This window comes from Osmia lignaria, chromosome 14 (assembly GCF_051020975.1).
Source record: "Osmia lignaria lignaria isolate PbOS001 chromosome 14, iyOsmLign1, whole genome shotgun sequence".
Taxonomy (NCBI): Eukaryota; Metazoa; Arthropoda; class Insecta; order Hymenoptera; family Megachilidae; genus Osmia; species Osmia lignaria.
In genome coordinates, this window is record NC_135045.1 from 9,349,615 (window position 1) to 9,374,076 (window position 24,462).

A 24,462-nucleotide genomic window follows, 5' to 3' on the forward strand; every position below is an offset into this window, starting at 1 on the left:
GCTAAATTGCCTCGACCGGAGCTCGAAACGAACCGGAATTCGCAGGTGTCTGCGACCGTAAGCAGACAGGACGACGACTCGACAAGATCTGGCCTCGTCTTGCCTTTTATAAAAATTCTTTTCAATACAAAAAGGAGCAACATTGCCGATGACGAATCGCTTCGATTATTTTGTCATCTATATTTCCTTATTTTACATTACGCTGGTAATTACAATGAATTCGGGATCTTCAGATCCTTTTCCCTTTTTCAATTCCTTCGTAATAAGAATTCGGGCAAAAATTTGAATATTTCTTTCATGGTTTGAATAACCATTTTAAAATCAATTTATGCGAATAAAGTCCACATCTGCTTCGTCATTGCTTTTTTATCCCTCTACGCGTCCTTCGTACCAACTCATCCTCCTTTGTGCTTGCAATTAACCGGTTTGTTTTGCAAACCGACGCTACCACTTACCACTTTGCTCTGGGGGAAAAAGTTGTCGTGAATGGGGGCTCATTTGCATGCCATTGTTTCAATATTTGTGGGATCTTTCGTTGGTTCTTTCGTCGTTTCAAAGGGATGGTTTAGGAAATCTGAGGGAGCAATTTTAAAACGTAACACGATTTTTGGAATGTTGCGTCTGTATATTTACGAGAGAGCCTTTGTTCTAAATGTTACAATCGCTTTTGATAGAAGAACCCAACTTATCGGATTGAATCTGGTAAAAGTCGAAGGAAATTGTAATGTATCGTCGATGTAATTTCGAAATCAGATATCGAAGTGGCTATTTGTAGATTTCCGATAAAAGCATCATCTTTTCAACATACATTTGCCAGTCATTCGAAATTGGCTGATTATGCTTTCGAAGTAGGATCGTTCGTCCTGCCATCGCAGGATAAGCTTGATGATTTCCGTCAAATTATGTAAACGAGGGGTCTGAAGCCGCTGCCCAGCCCAGATCCACGGTAATTGAGGCCGGAGATGTGTATTTGTGGAAAAACGAGTAACTCGATGGAAAAATTCGAAGTATGCCGTCCCACGTAGTACGCTTCTTCGCCTCGGGTTCGGTTAACTGGAAGGAACGTCCTGCGATGCTTCTATTATCCCTTTTCTTTATACACGTAAATTCAGTTTTCGAGTTAATTGACCGAGGGGGATTAATCTTGTTCGTCGTCCTAATTAGTCTTAAAGAACATACATCAAAGAAGTACCTTGTATGCTTTTTAACGTTGTTACATTGATATTTATGAGCAAACGATGTATAAGACAAGCTTGTCAATTTATTAATATCCCGTTGTACAAAATCAGAAGTTGGAAAAATCTTCTTGACTCTTAATGATAATAATGATTGTCAGCTTCATCAGGCTGCAGGCAGTAATGTAAAAAAGAAAGACGATCATTTTGTGGGCGTACATTCTCATACCGTTATCCCAGCCAAAAAAAGTACTGAAAAATTACGACCCGTGTAACGAGTGCTGCATTTGAGTTTTTGGTTGCGCACGCTTGATTACGGAAACTGGTTAATGGATCATTAAGCGTAATCACTGGTGGAGATAATAAAAATTTGAGAAAGTAATCCAGGTAATAAGAAATATCAAAGATTCTTTTTATCGGAAACATCGCTTTCGTGTGAAGGTTTTTCATCTATGGATTGGCTAATAAATTTTTATGTACTCCTAATGGACTCTCTTAAGGATCCTAATCTGTATTACACATCTTCAGGAACTCCATTTAATTAAGATTCGTAATTGGTACTTAAAAGCATCTAATTTTCATTGATACTGATTTATGATCTTCCGATCAATTCCATCCTCAATCTACTTAATTTAACCGATGTATCTAATTGGTACTTTAAGACACCTGAAGACTGACTTCGCTTATCTGTATAATTTAATTGGAATACTTAATTAGTGCTTGGAATCAACTGTATAATTAGATGCTTAGAAAATATTTTATTTGGACATCTCATTATGATTTTCTTTCAATCCATCACCCATCGTTTCTCAAGGTCGAAATGGGCAAGAACGACGCGTATGTATCCTTTTCAGGGTGCATCCTCGTGGGCGCGTAAATTTCTCAATTCGCGCATTCCCAAGAGTCTCGAGAGGCCGAGTCATTAATCTGGTTATGGATACCATGAGAGTCCAAGGTCTCTGCCAGCAGGCGACTCGAGATTCAATCTTTCTCCCCGTCTTCTTCCTTTCTCCTCAGCAACTACACATACAACAATTCTCCGTCTCCTTTTCTTGCTAGTCAATGGTACCAAGATTTAAAGCTAACACGTGACACCTTTTATACACGCTACGCATAGTCATCCCCCTCTGTTCTCTTCGAGTTCGTCCAGAGAATTCCTGAAGATTCTCCTGGGTCGAGTCACGATGCGGACCAGCTGCCGTTTTTACGACTCTAAATCTCGATGTTTCGGTCCAGCATTTCGTCGTTTCACCAGCTACACCTTGTTCGGTGTATCGCTTAAACGTTTTAGCACCCTGAGCGACGCGTAAATTCGTTCATAAATACCGGATTATTGCAGAGGAACGCCGCGAAGAGGCAACGCGGCAGTAATTGCGCGATTACCGTTAACATCCGCAGGAACTTTAGTAGCTGATAGCAGATTAAGCATATGGTTCTCGGTTAACACATTCGCTGCCATTAGAGTCACCAGCTTAAATTTTATAGAATCACGTAATTAATAAGCGAAACTCGAGTTTAAATTTAAAAATTAATTATTCCACTTTGAGAATGTCTTCTGACATCGTTTGGTCGACATCGAGTCGACAGAAATCAGTGAAATGTCGTCCAGGGTAGCGAGTGCCCTGCTCGGACCGCTAAATGTTTAATCTTTGAGGATGGGCTCTGAATACGGAATACCGTATGGGTATTCATGCGCGTTTAATTACTTAGTCATGCCAACATCTCCTGCAAGCAATATTCAAGTGGTCTGTAGCGAGAAACGTCTTGCTAAATTCGCGAACGGTTTCGCTCGGCAAATTTCCATGCATTCGCAATCGCGTTTGCGTTGCCGAAACGTCGATTCCGTTCTCCAAAGTGGTTCGTCTATTAAACATGTAAAATGTTTCATTTAAAAATGAACGAACAGGATCAATTTCAATGCAGGAATAATTTCCAATGTCTCCAAATATGATTTTATCGAAAAATATTTTACAGTGACGACTCTGTCCGAGTTGATTTTCGATTACAAATTTTCAGAGACTATAAAATGAAACGTGACTTGTTAGCAGGGAACAGGTTCGTTCGTCCAGATGTTACCGAACATTCGTGGGAGACGCGAGTTAGGTGAATCAGCTTGAATGTTGGATTCGTCTACCCACGAGTTTTAGCTTTCTCTTTACCTTTCCCTAGTTAGCGTTCTCCAACCCTATTTGCATCTGTGCACGTATCACTGTCGAGAACGATTCCGACGGAATTCTTGAATAAACGTTCATTTCCGAGCAAGGTAGAGGAAAAATTGCTGGGAATAATTTTTCCGTCCGTGTCTTCTCCGAGGAGAGAGGTAGAGATAGGTCGTAACACTTTCAGCGATTAATGATTAGTCAGCAGCGTCAATTAGCCATACAATTAACGATCAACTGTCAGATACAATCGAACAGAAGCGCAGGAGTTTCTAAACGTCAGTCTCAGAATCCAGTAAACCTCCGGCAAACTGTTCGAGGCATTCAGCTATCCAGTCGATTAATTAGCATAGTTTCAAGATATACCACTCGCGATTGTCCGATTAATAAGATTACCGCGAATATTTCCGATATACCGCGTACGTTCGGAAGAAAGTAGCAAACCTGTACATCGTCCCGAAGTTTATCCCTCGTTACTCGTCCCTCTATCCCCTCTGTCTGCACATGAATTTGCAAGAGGATTCACGTACGTCTCGACAGCATATTTGTACGTCTCTTTCCGAGTCCCGATGCCTCTTACGCCTCTTGTTCCATACTCTCGCCGCGTGTACAATCGCCTGATCCACCTACGCGCAACTTCGCTCTTCTTTTTCTCTTTGTTTCTACCTCTTTTCAAAAGCGATATCGATAGATTTCTAGCGATTCTATCTTCTTGTATAAACTTAAGATCCGCATATTGAATTATCCGTCTGCGAAGCGAACAAGCATATTCAACAAACGTAACATCTCGTACCATCTAGGATGTTCAATATCACGATACTGTATTTTACATATACTTCCTACGGTATCGATTCTCATTCCTCGAACGTAACTTCCTCTTCTCCGCTCCCACGCACGAAACATCTTCGTACCGTCCAATTTATACATTCGTTTTTCCTTCTCGTTTCGAGACGTTCCCTCGGCCTTTCGCATACTCCGCAGTCTCCTATTCGCGTGTTTCCTCGGAAGAGGCTATCAGCTTCTCATCCTCGCGATTTCCATCCGTACTCTTTCACTTGACCTCGAAGTGGCTGCTCGTCTCCGTTCATCTTTTCTGTCCACACGCGAGTCGGTTCTGAATAGCAACGGAACGGTGTGTACGATGGGCGAGGGGGGCAGGTAGATGCGGCGCGGCGGGTGCAGACTGAAGGAATGCCTAATGAGCCAGACATCTCGCGTGGGAGAAATCATTTCCATGGGGACCGCTTCTGGTTCCGCGGCTAGCAGGAGGAAAACGAGCACGACCGGCTGAATCGTAATTCAGAAGGGCGGAACTTCGCGCCGGTTGCCGGCGCGTCGGAGCCGAAATTTGAATTTAAAGCGGGCCGAATGGCCGGCGATCAGCAAGCACCGCCACCGAATTAACCTCGCCCCGGTTAAATCCTGCCTACGTGATTATATTTGCTCGTACGCCTGCTGCCGGCCGGACGATAAAGTCCGCGGAAACGAGGGATTTCGTTTTTAAGCTCGCGGACGGATTAAGACTCCGCTCATTTATTCGGCTTCGTTTCACGCCGACTACGAGAGACTGTCGTTACTTTTTCCCCTTATCTGCCCGCTAATGTCCTGTTCTGATGCTACGATTTGCGACGCTCCTGATATTGCTTTCCCAGCCTCGCTCGCTTTCTCCTGATCCCTTTTAATGTCTCGCCAGCGAATAAATTGCATCCTCAAATTGATGCTTGCTAATGTCCAAACACATTGTCGACCTTAAGGGCTGTATAATGAAATACTGTTAATTACACGCATAAAGGCGAACATGATCATTAGGGTTCCTTTAAGAGATCGAGTGGAACGAAAACGTTTTCATTTAACTATATATTTCACAAATACAAGTTTTTGTTACAAAGGTATTTTGCTCTATCTTCAAGTTAAACTCATAAAATCAGAACAACCCATGGTTATATTTTACAGTGCAAAATGGTCCCTCGAATGATAAAAAGTTTGCCTTCAGACGTTCGCTAGATCGTTTCTTTTCTGCTGACATAATAAGCCTATGTTTTTTAAGAACGAAGTTAGTTCCACGATGGCGGTCTCGTCAAAAACTTCTTCCCTGTAGCTCTAGTTACGGACAGGCTGCAATCACGAGTACTTTGGCTCGATAACAGAGCCAGAAAATAACCCAGCGTCGATACACAAGCTGGACGAGCGATGCAGGACCCATCGTTTGACCAAGAATCCCATCGAGTTCCATGGGGAGAGAAGGTTCTCGGTACGGACGATTATCTTAATGTCTGCATCATGGTGGTAGGAACCTTGAAGGCGGTGACGAACGGGGGGAAAACGACGAATGAAAAAACTTTACTACTCGCAATAAAATTTGTTCCCTTTGGTCGTTGGTCAAAAATCGAAGGATCTTTTTCTTCAGCAGCTTTTTATTTCTTCAACTACAAAATGAAGATGTTTGTTCAGTCTGATTATCTGAGAATCATCAAAGAAATTTGTTTTCGATATAAAGTGTACTTCGCCTGGGAAAGATAACTTTAAGTTGAGGATAAATTTTTGAAAGTTCATACCAGCAGGTGGATATAATATATTGATTTAATTCACGCTGGTTTATCTTCTTGGGTGTTCTGGATGAACGAATGTAGAAAGGGATAATCGATAGGAATCCAATTTATTTCCAGAGATCGACAGGGACGATAAAGAAGCGGGGAAAAAATTGAAATCAATCGCATTCTCGACCGCAGATCATCTAGGATTATCTGACTCGTGCTTTATGAAAAATCAAAGTATCGATGGATAGAATATTCCACCTTTCTCGCGTATCGATAGAAACGTTTGATGTACGAGGCAACGGATTGAATCGAGTTTTCCTTGATGTAGGATGAACGCGTTGCATGGTGTGCAATATATCATAGTTATCAATTATCGTTAACTCAGAGCATAGAATAGAGCAAATATATTTGTTATTTATGCCCCGTATATTTTTCAGTAAATGATTGAAAATATTTCATTCCATTCAGTCGAACGAAAGGGCAGAGATCAGGCTGTTGGTAATTCTCGCGAATAATGGCTTCATATCTCTTCGCTGTTCAACACGCGTTTCATTATCGCCGGCTTTTCTTGTCGGCATCGATTTTTAATGCCGTACAATCGCCGATACTACCGAGCGTAATTCATAGTACTGCATAAAACGTAACCTACAAACGCGATCGTTTGTTGTAATTTGAATGGCTGCTTGTTTGCACAAAGGAACTGGATAAATCATGAAAAATATAATCGTTGCATCATAGGTAGCAAATGTCAAGTTCGGTTAGTGTCTTTTACTTAGAAATTATTTAGGGACTTAGAAATTTTTCTCGTCACAACTTGCTTCTCGTGCTATGCTTCCCTGTGGATACCAAAGATCCGTCCGGAAGGTCGGCGATGCACGGTACTTGCGCTCTAGGCTCTAAAACGTCTACACATTCGTTGAGAAAAATTTTCAAAGTTTTGAATTCCATCAGGAAACTTTCATTAGATTCATGTAGAAATAAAAGAAGAGAAATCGTCCGGAGGGATAGGAGTAGTCCAGGTGAAGAATAATCAAATTTCAGGAGAGGATCATCATGCAGGAAGAGAAAGGTTCAGCTAACTCTGGGCTGAACTGATCGTCGAACCGTGACGCGCTGCGGATCAGTACCCTCTGGGCAAACTCGCGAAATTCCCTGCTCTTCGAGATACATAATGGACGTCGAAGCAACGGACCGTCGTTGTTGCTGCTCCGTCGGTTCTCGCTCCGGCCCGATTGGCCGTAATTTACGCGTTGCGTGGAACAAATAGTCCTTCGAAGGATGAGGACCCGACGCAGACACATTCACGGTCCGAGTAACGCTCACGGCCGGACATTATCGTTCACCGCTATCTTCTCTTCCTTCATTGCTCTTCTTCCGATATTCTCCCTTCAGCTTCGTCTTCGTCTTCATACGGGTCGTATCGTATTTTTTCCCCTGTCACGATCACTTTTCTCTTTTTCTTCATCTCTTTTCACGTTACGCTGATCCTCGATCTTCCGATGCCGATTTTCCTTCCTCGAAGTTGTAGAACTTTTTTTAAAAAGAATTCTGCCTTTGGCCAATCATCTTCTCTATTTTTTGTACAATTTCTTTCAATGTTTCATTATCGTCCAAGCGTGAAAATGGAACTCGCACGCGATTTTGCGGTATGTTGTGAATTACTGATGTTTCCAGTTCCTCTTTTAATAGAAGAGAAAGAAACATTTTCGCAAACAGAATGTTTTTCAAAACTTGATCAGTCTATTCGAGAATCACCCTGCGTATTTACCTTACGATCACTCCCAAACGGTTTCACATAGCCGAACGGAAACTCCTTAAAGTCACAACTTCCTTCTGTTATCTTGGAACGTAGACGACGCGACGGTACGACCCTAGTTGGCCGACGAAGTTTTCTCGGTGCCATGAGATAATCTCAATTATTTTATTTTCGATCTCTACCGACCCCCTTCAATTTCCTCTTGCCTCGTGGTAGCTGCACTTGGTCTCGTACGTGTTCCTCTTCTCGCTCGTTTCCTTCGGCTCGGTCGTTCGTGTCGTCAGGCAGTAGCCGTTTCGAGAGCGCCGCGTAATTTTCTGTTCGATCGGGCTGGAAGGACAAAAACCGAGTAACCAAGCATTCCCCGCGGATTAGCCAGAGGATACGGCTGCGAATTCTCTCGTGAAAGAGAACAAACGAGGAAACATTTTGCCTCGTCGCCGGAATACGAGAACCAAGCTCGAAAACACGCTATCTTTCTTCCAGGACGATCGTTCGACTTGTTACGTCTTGGTGGAAAATTTTATTTTATTGTTATTATCATCACTTGTTTGCTTCGGTGTTTTATTGTAATTTTCCAACCTCTGTTTGTTGGAAAATGTAAGAGAAATGAGGATGATTAAAAAAATATTTACGATAACGTTGAATAAGCAATGTTTCTAATGGTTTTGTATCTTTTTCTGTTTCAGGTGAGTGAGAACACGTTCCATTATCGCGAACTTGATCAGCGGCAAGGTATCATGTATGCATAACTTATTTTTAGTCGACAAATATTCTATGCATAATTTTTCGATTGAAAATTGATTGAAAACCGGGATCGCTGGTGAGAAAGTTCGCAATCACGATCTCGTGAACGATTCGCTTCTCGACAAGCGATTTTATCGGTGAATAATCCTATCGTTTCGGTGATTTATCGCCTCCGATGGCAAGGTGCATCGAAGCGTTGACTCGTGAGATCCTCCGATTCGGTACCGTGGCTGGAACCAATGTTTCATTGATCCTACTAGTTGCCAATAGAAATACAGTTGTATTGTTTCGTGAGTGATTGAAGGTCTAGGATCTACGTAATCCTTCCTGAGAATGAAACGATCCAAATTACAAATTCAAACACGGTATTTTGATCCATGAATATTATTCCATAAATTCATCATTTCATATTGAAATCTAACATACGACAAATCTTTTCTGATAAGAAACGAACAGATTCAATTCTTACCTGAACACACTTACTCTTATCAATCGCTAAACAACACCGGTTACATTTCGATAATCTATCTGACAAATGTTATCCAGAGAACTGTCGGACAGTTAATGTGTTCAACCAATATTCCAGCTGCGTGTACTAATAATCGAGGTCGCATCAGGTAACAGAGAAACTCCAATTTGATTCGCGTGACACACGATTCTATCTGTAGTTCGTAGCCACCTAACCGCGTAAACAGTTATCGATCGTAGCTGCATACCGATCTAATACGTACGTAAAGCACCCTGATAGTTAATCTACCTGTCTCCATACACCGTATTGTCCGTACGATCGCGTGTACTTGTTGCGGTGCGTGGTTTCGAACGATAATTGAAATCCCGTTCGCGGAACGTTGTATCGTTTTCTTTCTTTTTTTTTTCCAACTTGTCACCGTATGTACAGAACGGCCTCGCGGGAGACTAGAGGTAAAACACAGGTGAGATAAGAGGCGAGCATTAGGCAAGGCCGTCGTGCTCGACTCGGAACAGCCTTTATCTACCTCTGTCTTGTTTCCCTCGTTCACTTTCTTCTCGCACGTTTGATGTACGATCGCGATACACAACTTTCGTTTAACGCGTTCTCTGCCATTGTAGAAGCCACCGATTCGAGGTATTACAAAAATCCATTGATTTACCGTCTACAAGCGTGCTTGGCTTTTAGAAATTCTTTTAAGTGTTTCTTGCTTCAGGAAAGGGAATACCGATGTTCTTTTCTTCATGGGAAAGTTTCGTTGGGAAAAATTCAATGTTGACCCGAGGGTGTATCTTTCTTCCCCGATTTGTACTTGGAAAATGTTTAGCTTAAGTAGACAAAATTTATCCTTTATTCTTGAATTCGATTTTTATAAATCAATCTCCGCGAACTTTTCGTGACAAATCGAATTCGCTAGTTGCATTGCGAGCTGGATTGTAAGATGCGACAAAAGAAACGTCGATAACACCAGCAGCTTTCCTTTCCATTGTCCCGTTGCTTCTCCATAATGGTCTTTCTTTAGCCTTTGTTGCTTCTACAACTCGAAAGACGATTGCCTTCAATAGGTTAACGTAAATTTAATGCACGGTCAGCCTCGGAATAGAAAGTGGCGCGGTCATCGTTTCGCGTACTCGATGAAGAACAGAAACGTCCCTCTTTTTCCCTTTATGATAGAAAGTTAACAATGAACAGGATCAAATTTATCGTTATATCCCGCTTTTTCCACGCGTTAGCTGGCTTTTACGAGCCGCAATCGTCGTAAAATTTACTCGACGCCGATGAAACGCTCAACATTCCGACACTCGACGTTTATACGCATATTAGAGAGTATCGGTTGTTATGCGCCTCTATTATCATTTATTCTACAACAGGTGCGATTGCGATGGTGCTTGATGCTCCTGTAAATCGCATCGGGACGTTAAATCCCTTAAAAATGCACTGCTAATGATAATGTGCGAACATCCAGACATACATTAACGCGATGCATCATGCGAGAAAATTAATGTTAGTGATTTTAGCGCGGGGGTTTCTTTAAACTTTTATCAATTCTTAGTTGAAATTAGATAAAATATACGTTTACTATATTTCTAAAAATAAGCAAAATTAATTGAACGCGTCGCAAGCATCGCTTCAATTGGGATAATAAATTTAATTAAACTCTTCCTCTACGATTGATCAGGTACAGATCGAGGAGACATTATTGCGCAATGTTAGATTGCAATTATATGTAATTGCGATCTGACTAATCTGTTTAACTGGATCATGATACTCGCTCCTCTGTCGGGTAATAGATCAATGTGATGTACTATTACAACGGTACAGTGCTCGAGCATCGTGATTAAACTTGAGGATTATTGCTTGACAAGGTACCTGATTTTCGTGCTACAGTATTTCATGATTACACACCCTTCGGCTCTAATAAGACGACGAATTTAATTACAATTAATTCGTGCAATAATTACAAAAATGAGTAGCACCAAGGTTTTATTTATTAAAGGAAGTATTATCCGTCGATGCAATTATCTGTCGATTGTTCGAAATGGACAAATTTATCGAGGGTGATAAATATCGAGAGGTTCTTCGTCCAGCTGCGAAACTTCGTCCTGGAGGCCTCCTACGAGGATAGGCGCATTGTAGTCGTGGTTATCCTGCGCTCTCTCAATTAATCGACCGGCTGATTGCAACCGCGATACCATCTGCTTGTTGCCCGGCATTGTAGAATGATAGAACATGGAAAGAGCGGTGAATACGGCGTGATTAACGGGACGCCGCCTACGTCGCGACGCTTGCCCTCGAAAGGGTCGTTCGAACTGGTCGAAAGCTTCCTCACGGTCGCTCTCGACTCGTTCACCGAACGATGCTAATTCACCGCCCTGTGTTTGTCTAATGTACACTAAAACTTTGTCAGTTCGCTTTGAGGGATTTTATCGAGCTTCGTACAAAGTCGTCTTTATATCTAAATACAAAAATTCAATTAATTGTTGCTTCATATATTTTGATTCACGCGTGTGCAGGATAGGAGATAGGTTTTCAAATTCGCGACGACGTATGCGAACACAGGATCAGTTCCAAGTTTCCTTAAGATCCAAAGCAAGGGGATCAGATGTGCTCCCGTATTAATCGCGTTACCTGATTATCCGCTCCTCGCACGGTTCAGTGACAACGTTAATTCACTTTACACCGTCGCTCGACGGAGATGCCGACAAGCTGCACGCTAGAAATCGAACGCGACTAACAATAAGTCCTGTTAGCGAGTCGTATCTGCTTAGAAGTTCGTCACTGATAAGGATTCGTACCTAGCCAAACTTTATGCTAATCTGATTTTGCAACGTATAGTCACAGGATGTTTGAAAATATTGAAAGTATTAAATTGAAAGTATTGTTAGAGTTCTTCCTAAAAATATCTTGAAAAATTTATGCCTCCAGTATTCAAATTTAGCGCATAAAAAAATCTTGAAACACAATAGGTTACGCGAAAGAAAAGCTCTTGGAGAATACGAGTTTCCTTGCCGAGAGTTCCCCTCCATTTTTAGAACGAGAATGATAATTGCGATCGTAAACTATTGTTCGCTTTCTAATTTCGTCGCGGAGAATCGTAAATAATAAAAAAAATTTCTACAATTTCACCGCGTTTTACTATCTCATTATTCCTATAAAAAAACAGGGAAACTTTCACGGATCTTGCCGATTGTATACTACTGTCTTGCGGTTTCGCAATTAGAAAAACTTAGTTGTTTATCATCGTGAATGAATTTTGAATAATCTATGTTTTCCCTTGGTTTTTCTTTTTATTTTAATTCTGTTCAAAATTTCTCGTGCAATGTTTCCAAAATTATTAAAAATTATTACAGACGTGTATAGTAACTCTATATAGCAACGATTGCGTGGTCGTCCTGTCAGTCGCCGGAAAGTCGTCAGAAGCATAGTTTCCACGAAGCAATCCGAGCGAAATGGAAAGAAATTATTTGTCCGGATGGAAATTGGTGCGTTTACAACACGAGGCACGATCCTCGATGGTCGTAGGAGGCCGCGTGGTTGGTCGTTTGTCGCCAGGGTTACGGAAACAAAATAATTAGGGGGGAAAGACTACAGAGAAGTCGTCCTGCCGCTGACAGGATGCGAAACGACGGAAAGGAAAAGGGGAACGGACGATTCTCGGGGTCCCTGGGAATTGCGTAATCGTGTAAACTCGTCGTTCAACGAGCGTAACTTCGTTTAAACGTTACGTACGTTTATCACCGATTAAATTTTCAGGACGCTCCTTCGTCAATTTAAACGGACCAACGGGTTCGTTGGGACTGCGAATGAAAAGTCACTGGGTTGTTTGTTCAATTCGCTTGACCACTTTTCTCTTCCTCTTTGCTGTCCTTTCAAAATCATCATTTGACTAAATTAAATTCATAGCCCCATTTAATGATAAGTAAATTATTTTGTCATTGATTGACTAGGCGGGCATAGATATTTTAATGAACCACTGTGGATAAATAGAAAAGATCTATAACTAAGCATTTTTAAATCATACTTAGATCAGAAACTGCTGCATTCTACCCTATAATTCAACCGAGATAGATTGCTCCTTGTCGCACTTTAGAAACGAATCTCTGCTTTCGATTTCTGAGTGGCAGCCTTTGATTTCTCACCGCGAGATACCTTTCCACACGCAGTGTCTCGTACAGCAATCACGCGTTCTCCTCGCTCCGTTTCACGCATCGTTTCTGAGTGATAAATCGTCTGTCTAGATCAGGGTTACCTTAAAAGGTCGATATCGATCGCTCGTGTTCGATAGAGTCGTTCGCCAATAGAGAGAGAACGTGAACTCTAGCCCGATGATTGATGAGATTCCTTGCTTATTTCTCTGCGCTTTTTGTCTTATTCTGAATTATTACACCTTCCTCGAACGGTTATTAATATCTTAAAGATCATAAAAATGCTGCGTAACAACGTTGTACAAATCGTGCTTTATCTATTGTGGAATCTTGAAAAATGTGAGGAAAGTTGATGGACAGGGCAATTTGTATTTGGAATTTAAAAATGACATAGACGTACTGTAAATTAGAAATCAATTTTTCTATCAGTCAACCGTAAACTTAAGTCAATTATCGAGCGAGTAAAATTTATAAGGGAAGCAAACAATTTTCTTCGGACTTTAATTAAGAAAATACGCGTAACCGAATGAGAATATATCGCACGGAGGTTTTTTCAAGCGACAGAAAATATTTGTACTCGAGTCATGCGAGCCGGGGGCACGCTTTGTAATTGCAACTTGTTGCCCGGGTGCACGATGGAAACACGTACACGTAGATTTCACGGTGCGCGTAATTTATGGTTGTTGGAAGGGATCGGGTGGAGGGGAGCAATTGCAATTTTAACGACCATACACGACGGCATAAATATCAAGGTACCTGGAACAAATAATTGATCAACAGCTTGGTCACGTTTCTTGAGAAACGATGTGTTTATAAAGGAAACGCAAGAATGCGTTGATTTTTCGTCACAGATCGAAGAACAATTTTATTTTCATGCTTTTTGTAAATTATCATAATTTCAACAATTTTAGACGGGCAAAATTCGATCTCCGAGATAATTAAATGTAATTAAATCTGTTCGAGAAATTCCACAGTAATTGGAATACCGCTGTTTAATATTCAAATTCTTGAAAGAATAAAACTCGACAGTGTAAAAAGGCGAATCTTCCTTTACAATATTTTATAGATCGGTTTCGTGTTGTTTCACGGGAGACCACCGGAATCGCGTCATTAGCATAAAATTGTTACGTTTAAATATGATAATGAGGGAAAATCGATATTACCGGCGTTCTGCAGTTCCTACCAAGAGAAACGTGTGATTACACGCGACATGTTAATGAGAGGGAAGAAGACTTCTCGCGTAAACAAACGGTTCGAGGGTTTTTGTTGTTCCTATGGTAATGCCCTTGTCAAAAACTATTCGAGCAAGCAGCCAGGTCTTCGCGTTATTAAAACAATTTTAATCAAGGTGAAGTTGTGCGTGGTTCGCGTTGTCCCTGGAGCCTCTTTGTTCCCCGTAATAGGCAAACGACTTCTCATCGACAGTTCCAATTATTTCGCGACGCTGTTACTTGCTTGTCGAGCACAGCGAACGACGATATTTCAAACTTAAATTCAAGGGTTGCCAAATGGAAAATAATTATTCGATTTAAGAGCTGAGGATTTTCTAATTACTTGTTCGGTGTGTTTTCAAAATTTACAAAATTTTGCAAATCTTTCGTGTTTTTTTTCGACAACGAGCGGAATCAATTGAATCGCCGGAATTCTGATAATACGCAAGTGACGAATGAAAAAGAGAAGGTGAATCTAAGGACACGGTGAAAGGATATACTGATGAAGAGAGGAAACTTGTAAGGATAGATGAAGAGCGGTAGTGGGTCGAGGGTTCGGATGAATGAAACCACTGAGGAGGAACCTCTCTCGTCTTGTACACGGGACAAAGAACCGTCGTCGTCGTCAACGACGACAACGTTGCGAATACCCGAAGGGAAGTTTACTTTGATTAAAACTGTTCCAGTAACGGTTGGGGGCCTTTTCATGCATGCCTCGCGCACAGAATTCGTTTGGCTTACATTAAAGACGCGCCGAATGTACTCCGCGGTGCATGCCGAGAATTGCCGAGAATGAAGCTGAAAATCTTCATCGGAACGTGACGGAATGATAAGAAAATTTGTGGTGTTTTATCGTTGATATTTCAGAAATTTTCATTAGATATGCAAGACTCATATGCAGGAAACCGCGTAGTCATTCGTTTCATTTTCTTTCTAAATTCTTAGAAAATTTTGTTTTTATTTCCTATCATCCCTTTGCACCTCCATTTCATCGTCACATAATCTTCATTCCTTCGCATCAAATAGGACATGACATAAAAACGTCAAAAACGTGGAGCAGCAAAGAAAATTAAGCGCATCGTGGAAACAGTATTAATAGAAAGAGAACCCTTGAGAGAATTTTGGCTGGTCGCGACATGAAAGACGAGAGGTGGCTCCTTCACGTTTTCATTCACGACAACCCTCGACCTAGTAGCAGTCTCGTTCTGTCCTCAAAGCCTTGTCCTCTTCATCGGCTACGTCTCTGTTTCTCCTTCTCGTGCCGCTGTCCTTTCTTCGCGACCTTCGATCCAACCCCTTAATTTCGCTCCCTTCAGTCGACCGGTACTTATGGCTGCGCTAGCCTTTTCACGAGGGTTTTAACCGCTCATTGAATTACCTTTGATAATTACTTAAGATACTCGAATGCTCCCTGTTAATGGCGAAGAAAAAAAATCATTTCTGTCGTCAGTCTCGTGACTGTGAAAGTCCGCTTTTATAATCGTCGGGTCAGAGCAAGGGGGGTGCGAGAAGACTTTTCGTCCAAAGATCTTGACTCGGTTATAAAAGGAGATGATAAGCGTTTTGATGGAGAATTTACGGGGATCATTTATTAAAATCGCGATTATGTACGTAGGAAATGAAACGTTTGAAAAGGAATATTTTTTCCATGAATTTAATTGAAAAGTTTATCTTCTTGTTTCACGAGTTGGATCGAAATTAAGATTTAAACAGGGTATCACGGAATGATGATTTCTCTATTGCTGATAGAATTAGAAGGTGCAACGTCGAGCAAAACCGACCGGTTTATCGATAGCGAAGCCGATAATCTTGCGAGAGAGGACACACAGTTCGCCGAGGGTCGAAGCTGCGAATTGAATTCTCAAATTGCATGCCGCGTAAATTGCCGGCGTATCTTTAATCCCTTCGTGCCGGACCGCCATCTCTACGGACAATCCAATAATCGTAAAAGGTAATTCGTGGACGTCCGTTCGCCAGCATTCCATCTCGAAATCTGTTACGGCACATTTACCGTGAACGTAGCCTGACGCTGAATACTGCTAATCCTCGGCTATATCGGTACAATCAAGTCGGAAAAAAGGACCTTTGTTTAATCCTATGATAAACAAATTTCGCGAGTACAATCCTGGCGAAAATCCCACCTGTCGATTCCCTTTTTTTTTCCCCCCCTTAAAAGACAGAAAATAACGTCGCTGATTTCTCACGTTGGATCGTTATCGAGGATGATTCTAAACGGTAGACTGGATAGATCGATTCCTCGATCTTGTTTTCGAATGAAAATCGATGGGCCGCAACACGACCGCCGGGGTAATCGATCTCGTGGCTCGTCGCGGCGAGATTCTCACACGTTCCAGGTTCGCGCTCGTTCGTTCGGATCGTATTGCAGATAGGCCAATGGCATTGATCGCAATATCGCGTATCCGCGTCGGATATTGGCTCGCGTGGGACGAACAAGCAAAGCGTGACTTTGCTCGTGTACGTTCCCGCCTCTTCGCCTGTCTTTCCGTCCGCGTTTTCTTCCTGTCCGGCACCGAGAAAAATCTCCGGGCCTTTAAATAGAGGGAGGTGAATCACGGGAGGCCGTGCACGCGCGCCACCGCTTTCGAAAGGTACGCGTAATTATCCCGCGGCCGCAATTAAGGATCGACGGTAACGCGATCGAACGCGTGGGCGTTGAACCTTCCGTTCTCTGTTTCGTTCGCGCCACACGATTCTCCGCTGACCTTTTCGTGACTTTAGGTGATTTCGATTCTACAAAATGACAGATTAGCTTTTACGTTCAACATTGTAATTTGAAGGAAGAAGGGATTTTACTCTTTTTATTTAAAACAAGTTCGTCAAAAAGAAATCATGGATTTATCTTATCGTTAGATATCCTTAGGAAAGTAAAATACCGTGGTCGAAACGATCGGAATTTAATGGCTGATCTGCGTGAAAACAGCCCTGTTGGACTTATCTGCTCTCGCACCGAGCGTGTACTCGTTTAAAGAGGATTAAGAACCCGCTTCCCTGAAGCGAGATACCTCGAGCGTTTAGAATGGTAAATGTACTTAGCCGAGAGTCACGAATCCAGTGTGTGGCCGATGATTCAGGATAACCGAGGGAAACTGTGCCGCCAGCCTTTACCTCGAGAGAAGAGAAACTCTCTCCTTCTATCTCTCTATCTTCCTCCTTCTTTTACACCGAAGGGACCCGCGATAATTATAAATCGTTCCTGGTTACCGCTAACGAGCTGCTCGAAGACGCCTCCGCTAGCTTTTACCTTGAAACCGCTAGAGCCGGTAAGTTATGTCGCTTCCTGTGTAAAGCATATCGCTCGAGAAGATTTAATGCTGATTTGTGATCTAGTACGCACGTTTTTTAGGCTCGAAATTTATTTCCTTACATTAGGAAATGAATTGAATTAAAGATCTCGGATTTCAATATATTTTCTTTGATTTTAAAATGATTTATATCGACACTATGAAATTCTGTGAATTCATTTCAAGACGTTCGAGGTACGATTAAAAGTCCCAGAAAATATTAAAAGGACGAAGGAGAAGAAAGCGCGTAGCGACCCTTTGAAGTAGATTAATCCCGGCGTGGGTCAGACGGACGGATATTGGGCTAAACGTCACACGCATCCCCTGTGAACGGTGCACGAGTGCGGTCGATTCACCCTGCTGCGGCTCCTCGCGCTCGATCCTGGATTGTTTTGATTGACAGGAACAAATACGAGTGACGTGCATCCATGGGGACACTCTGTTATCGCGTAGGATCCTGCTATCGTCTCCCAGGGGTAGATTAAGTGAAACCTCTTGATCGAATATTTTATGCGACAGCCGTACGATATTCTATATCCTTGCATCTGTTCGATCTTCGCAATTTGCAGGAATCAAAAATATTCAAATTTTGATGAATGAAAAGCGAACGTTAATTTAGATGAAAATTCTGCTCTGTAAAAGTTTCAACAGAATTGTTTCGTGTTTCATTAAATTCGCAATGGCCTCAGGTGTTGCATCTCGACGTGTTCCCATCAGGGAGAAGCAGTTACAGGAAACCAGAAACCGCAGTTTCTGCTTACATTTTATTGCAAACAGTCTGTTTTCGCGGTCAGGAAGCGGAAACACTGTACGCTCATTTTTTCGATCCTCCTTTCACTATTTCTTGCCCGTTCGATCGTTGAAAACTAATTCTGACATGATTGTAATTAGAAAACTCGAAGTACTTCATAACAATTTTGTTCTTGTACTGTTTCAAGAGCTCGCGAGTACTTTCGCATGGATGAATCAATTGAACCGAATCACGGTCATTGATTTCCTTTTGTTAGCAGAATCGTGGCATCTCTATGCCGCTCAGTGATCGTTATTATTATTTTCAAATTCGTGCCCTGGGGAGTTGAACAAAAGGGAAAGACGAGCAGGTAGTTCCCTCTGGAATCGTTGAGCGGTGCTGGCTTGTCCAGCCATCTGTCGCCTTTCAAGGATAAAACCGAAAGCGGGGCAGGAAATCCGACATACTCTTCTGTGATCCCTGCCATTCTTTCTTCCCTTTTGTTACAAACAATCATTTCCTCCTTCGTAACAATCGAATTTGATCATCTTCGTTTCGCGAACCTAATTGTATCGACCGTCATAGCCCTCCATATTTCCTTCAAAATAATTGCAGAAGTACGTCGTAAGCAAGTTAAATATTCAAAGTTTCATTCATAATATTGCAAGAGGAGATTACTTGGCGAGCGAAATTCTCGTTCGCGGGAAACAACGCCTGGAATGAAATATCCGTCGGTTGGAGCCGGTGTTTTATTGAGCGCTAAAATTTAACAGCAAACACCGGACCGTAACTTCCGGTGTTTCGGAGGCTGCCGGCCCCCGATCAGGAGTCACAATGAAATCCACCCCGTGCAACCGGATAACAATGGCACGGTAGTACCGGTCGTGGTAATACCTTGATCCCACAAAAGGTAGCTAAACACGGCCAGGATGCCTAGGCCCTACCAATTATACTTGCTCCACGTTCGCAAGCAGATTGACGGTTACTAGGCAGCAATAAATCGCGCTAGCGATCTGACTTTCTCCATTGAATCGCGAAATTCGATCGTGCCATCCAGCTATCGCTCTCACGAGCTTCTCCTGAAAAGGAATAACAATTATCTACTTTTTCTCTTTGTTTCTATACTGTGGGGATTTGTGAGCGAAACGTGGCGTCCCAGGCACCTTGGGCCTTTCCTGTGATGGCCGCAAGGTGTCGCGCGTGTAACTCCATCCTTTCTCGCAAGTGCTCTATCAGGGGCCTTGTCGATATATATAAATTTATTATATAAGATCTGAGAATATAGAATCCAGGCGTGTAGGGCAGGGGCCGTCCACTGACGAGTTCTAGTGGATGGTTTCCGAGACGAAATGCCATAATTTTTCCGCCGGCATCCTACAGTACATTTCCCAGAAACAGAAGCATTTTTGACAGTTTTCATTTCGCTGGTATCTATTAGAACATCTGTTTTCCGTGTCGGCACTGATGAGCTGGCTGGGTCAACCGTCAGCTTGCTTCGCCCTATATGTTTTTTCCCTTTGTTGTTCATCTGGCAGCTCGCTTGACGGATGCACAAAGGCCTTCGTTGACGAAGTCTGACGTTTGTCATTCCTCTCCCTGTATTTCGTTGTCTATTGCAATTTTCTCAAGTGCTGGTCACACTTCGGATAAGAAACACAGCTCAGTTCTGTCAATCATTAATAACACTAATGCATCTTTCCTTCCTGTACCTTCTTTGAATCCACAAAGGATAGTCGATAATTTAATTTACGTGTTAGTGATTACTGAAAGGGTTAATTAGCCTTCTGCAATCGAGGCTCCTGACAATAACAGATCGTTCCGATTCATAAAACAAGGAAATTACCCGATCACTCTTGTCCCCACGAGCTAATACGCGAAAAGGTTCGACGTAGCAGCGCGTTATTCAATTAGACGAAATTGAACGGCGGTAAGAAACAAGTTACTCTCTGTCGAACGGCGCGAGCTGGAGGAAAAGAATTTCTCGCTGATGCGGTAGGAAAGATGATTTCTTCGTTAGAAAGAAGGGAGCCGGGATAGGGAAGAGGGAGGAACTTTGATTTCGTGACATCAGCTCCTTCTGCGAGTGGGAGTATTTCATTTGGTTAGATTGCGAGGGGCCGACGTATAACCGCATTAGTCAAGCTGTCGTGCTTCGTTCGAGATCGCTTGTCAGTCGATCCTTTGACGAGAAGGGCTGCTGGTCGAACAATAATTTCATATCTCTGAAAGTGCCGGCCAATCTAGCGCGCATCGTTGCACTTCATCGCCTTGCCTTCCCCTTGTCTCCGCGACTGTCGTTGCATCCCCTTTTTACTCTCTTTCGCGACGTCAGACCGCTTTTCAACGCGGAACTGTGTGTGATATCTGATAGTTGAAACTAGAAAAAGGAAAGTTTCAAGAAAGATACGGTTGTGCACTGAATAATCTGCATCCAAGATAAGAAGAATTTAAGTTTTTACCGTTCTTGGAATGCAAAGTTCGAGCACAGACATAAAGTACCGGCTGAGCTGGAAGCTGTATTCCTGACAGCCAAATATTTTATTACCGCCGGAAGTTGAGCTTCCACCGTCCACGTCGTAACCCTTGAGGTGCGGTCAAACTCGCTCGACAGCTTACACAGTGTGTAACGCGAATTTCTGATGTGTTCTCTCGTGCGAGGAATTCGTCGGGCAATTTTGAATGCTCCTTTAGACCTCGCTAAATCTTAGCTCGTTCGAAACAGCGTTTCAAGTGATAAATTCTACTGAAAGATTGAATAAATGGTCATAACCGAGTCATTGCTGACAGTGTTTCGAGCAAATTTCGGTGTTTACTCGGATACATAAGGGTGAAAACGCTCGATCAGAGAATTTTTTTCCGTTCGAATAGAGGGTGAAGAGCATACATCGTTTGCTGCGTAGGGAAGAATCGAAGTATTGTATTCTTTCGTCTGGTCCTGAATCGAAAAAATATTTTTTGTATCTATATTTACATAAATCGTACAATGGACAAATTGAAAAATAAATAAAGATTCGATTTATTTATCGTGGAGGGTGGACGTTGGGATAATATTCTGGAAAATTGGAATATTTGGAAGCGACGATATGGTATGATGGCAAGGTAAATAATTGACGCGACGAAATTACACATTTCACCCCCGCGTACTTTAGGATTTCACGAGCTCACGAAGCGGGTAGAAGCACGAGAATGTGGTCGCAACCGTGAAACGAGGCATGCAACGGGCATGCTTTCTTCATCAGGAACGTTCAATTTGAATACACAGGATGGGCGAATGGGTATGCGAGTAACCGTGGGTCTGCTCCAAGTAACAAGACACTGCAAAGTAGGAGAGTACATATTGATCTTCCATTTCCTGCGGCTGAACCCGGGGCCCTCTGTCTTTGGATCGCGATATTCGCCGTACCGTATCCTCCCACGTTGCTCGCCGAACGATGACGACCAGCAAAGTCTTCGTGGCAAGCTCTCTCGACTCTTAACCGAGTCCCACGAGGCAGCGATTACACGAATCGGTGATTCATAATCATCGTTCGAGCTTCCTTCCTGAATGCAATCACGGCTGCGGAGCCGTGGTCCGTGAAAAAAGGGGAAAAAACGAGAAAGAAGAAAGTCTCGGAGCGTCGAAAAGAAATCCACCTCGGCTTATTTCCATCTTTCTCTCGAATATTTGATAAGCAGATCAGCTTTTAATCGTTTCCCCTCTTCTTTATACATTTTCTGTAATAATTGTCTGCCAATCGTAGTTTCCTTTTCTTCTTGGATTTTTCCTAAATGATATTATTTAATAGAAATTTTCTGTTTCTATGGTGCACTGAAAAAATATAGATAACACGTCAAGAATTTTTCACATTCATCTCGATGGTTCATTCGCATTCACGTGGATTGTAAAGGGGCTTCGTGTTTCGTACAGATACACCTGGAATTAACATCTGGGACGCCCAAACAATGAGACCCTCCGGCTATTCAGACAATAAGACACCTGTATCCGAGACTGGTTTCTGATGCCAATTCCAACTCTTCTTCGCCGATGGAATCAATAGCAGTAGGCTTGGTACTTGCGTATTCAGTAGTAATGAAGGCAATTTATATTCTAACGTACTCTTTAGTACTGTACTCTTCGGCGTGTTATTTCAACGAGACACTGAATAACCATTTATACAATCTTCTTATGTTATGGAAATGCTTCTTCTCTTCATACAATACTCTTCGTAATTAAAACACCGTCCAAGCATCAATAGTTCATTATTCCAAGGATAATATCATTAAACTGCTCCTTCCAGAAGGAAACCTCAAACGATGATCGTTCTATCAGACGCAGGAATCGAGTCGGTTCCCGACTCCAACAGGGTTAAAATCAATGACCGGTAACCGATACATTTTCGAAGGTTCGAGGGGGTGGGTACCCTCGTTAAACCAGCCATTCATCATTCGTCGAGGAGTCTTTAAGGACGATTAGGTCGTGCGTCGACTAGCAAAAGGGTCAAGGAGGCGGTCCTACGTCAGAAGCGATGGGAACGTGTCATCCGCGTTTCAACCCCTCTTAACCAAACTTGGTTAACCCCTTCGAGCGAACTGCAACAAGCCGGTGGCTTTTTCCTTTCCTCGAGAAAAGGGAGAACAAGCCACGTGCCCTGAGGGCTCGTTCGAGAACTTATCTAGCTTCTCCGTAGGAAGCGTGTAGCGTAGCTAGAAAGTTGGCAAACGGTGAAGGTTGAAGGATCGAGGCTGATACGTATCTCGTAAAACGCTGCCACCAGGAGCAATCTTGGATCTGAAATTGAGTCGTACTTTCAACCACGCGACATGCGCCCTTTGATTAAACCGAGTATATTATCGGCGAAGAGTTTCTTGTCCTCGGCATCGCGAAAACTTTCCAGCAGGATGTGTTCCTCAGAAATTGCTCGAAAGGCTATGCGAGCGAAGACGCCTGTTCAGGACTTTCTGTTTGCCGCGAATTTAAACGATCCCACGCAGTTGACGTTCTTCGTACACGTTGCCGTCGCTTCCTATTCGACGTTCTATGAATTCCCTGCAAGTTTTTAATTAGATCTCTCGCTCGGATTGAATTAGGAAAGTTGGATTTACGTTTCGGAAGACACGGCCCGTCAACGCGTTCGAATAAGAGCCTCGAATTAACATGGAAAATTATCTAACCCTCGTATGATGAAAATGGGGTAGTTTTCAGAGTCATTTTAACGCAAATTGGTTTTGTTGAAATAAAACGGTTTTAGAAAACCGTCTATTTCTCGCACATAACTGAAAATCTTCAGTATTGTCTACTTAATTTACTATAAAAAATTTGAAATTTAAGTTTCCCATTCAGAACGGAATGCAATAAAGGGTTAATAAAGTTACTTTTTTCACTAAAGATTATCTTAGCAACCTGCTTTCCACGTATCCTCAACAGGTTTTAAAAAACACACATTTTTAAAAGTAACGTGAAAACTTGATTTTTAATCAACAAAAAAATATAACGAACAATATCCTCGACTGTTGAAGCCAAGGTATTACAATTTGCATGTTGCATTAGGTGCACGCTGAAAACGTTGTGTTATTTCTGTTTTCCAGGTACGTAGCGCAGAGTGGTGTATAGGTAATCCGTTGCTGTCGTCTCGAGCGTGCATTAACGTGAGTACATCAAAGCATGGAAAATATTCATAACTCGGAGCGTTTCCCCCCCGGCTGACGGTGGTGGTGTCTTTTTTCGATAATGAAAGTCAAGGCGCGTCGCGCGATTGTTTCCCACGCGAACGTAATCCCGAGGGACAATTTCTGGCGGTGGTTAGTCTCGGGACCGATCCTCCGGACGGAAGACAAAGGAGGATGAAATTTCAATTTTCGGCGGGAATTCCTGTACGATCCGCGAAATCTGCATAACTTAAGGATCGTCTCGGAGGGTCGCGGAGGAAAGTCGGCGAGATGTAGACGGGCAGAACGGGAAAGGGAGCGGTCGGAAGCGAAGAAAGTCGTAAATCTTTTAAGTCTCGGCCATTTTTGCGCGGTATGCACAAATAAAAAGGGACCGTGAACGCGTATGTCGATTTTCAGTCGGCTGAATCGTCAAGAGAAGCTCGTTTTTCGAGAGATTCTTGCGACGAATGCTTCCTCGATAAGAATTTAGGAATCGTCGAGTGGAATGAAGAGTTAGAAATAGACGGTTTTCCTTCGAAAGGGATTTATTCGAGAAGTAATAATCATTAAATACAATTCCAAAGATAAGAAAAATCAAATCGA

At 42.5% G+C, this 24,462-nt stretch overlaps 1 protein-coding gene across 10 annotated transcripts in view; it reads left to right on the plus strand.

Moving 5' to 3' along the window:
- The window catches only part of LOC117605661 (uncharacterized), a 215,059-nt gene that overhangs the window by 121,511 nt on the left and 69,086 nt on the right, over window positions 1-24,462 (plus strand). For 9 of the 10 annotated variants that reach the window (XR_004581769.2, XM_034327232.2, XM_034327221.2 and 6 more), the window contains one exon: window positions 23,797-23,856. The exons of the other annotated variant lie outside the window; for it this stretch is intronic. Coding sequence is in view for 8 of the 9 variants with exons in the window: in XM_034327232.2 (XP_034183123.2) it covers window positions 23,797-23,856 (60 nt within the window). In the remaining variant the exon portion in view is untranslated. The remainder of the gene's footprint in view (window positions 1-23,796; window positions 23,857-24,462) is intronic. 10 annotated transcript variants of the gene reach the window in all.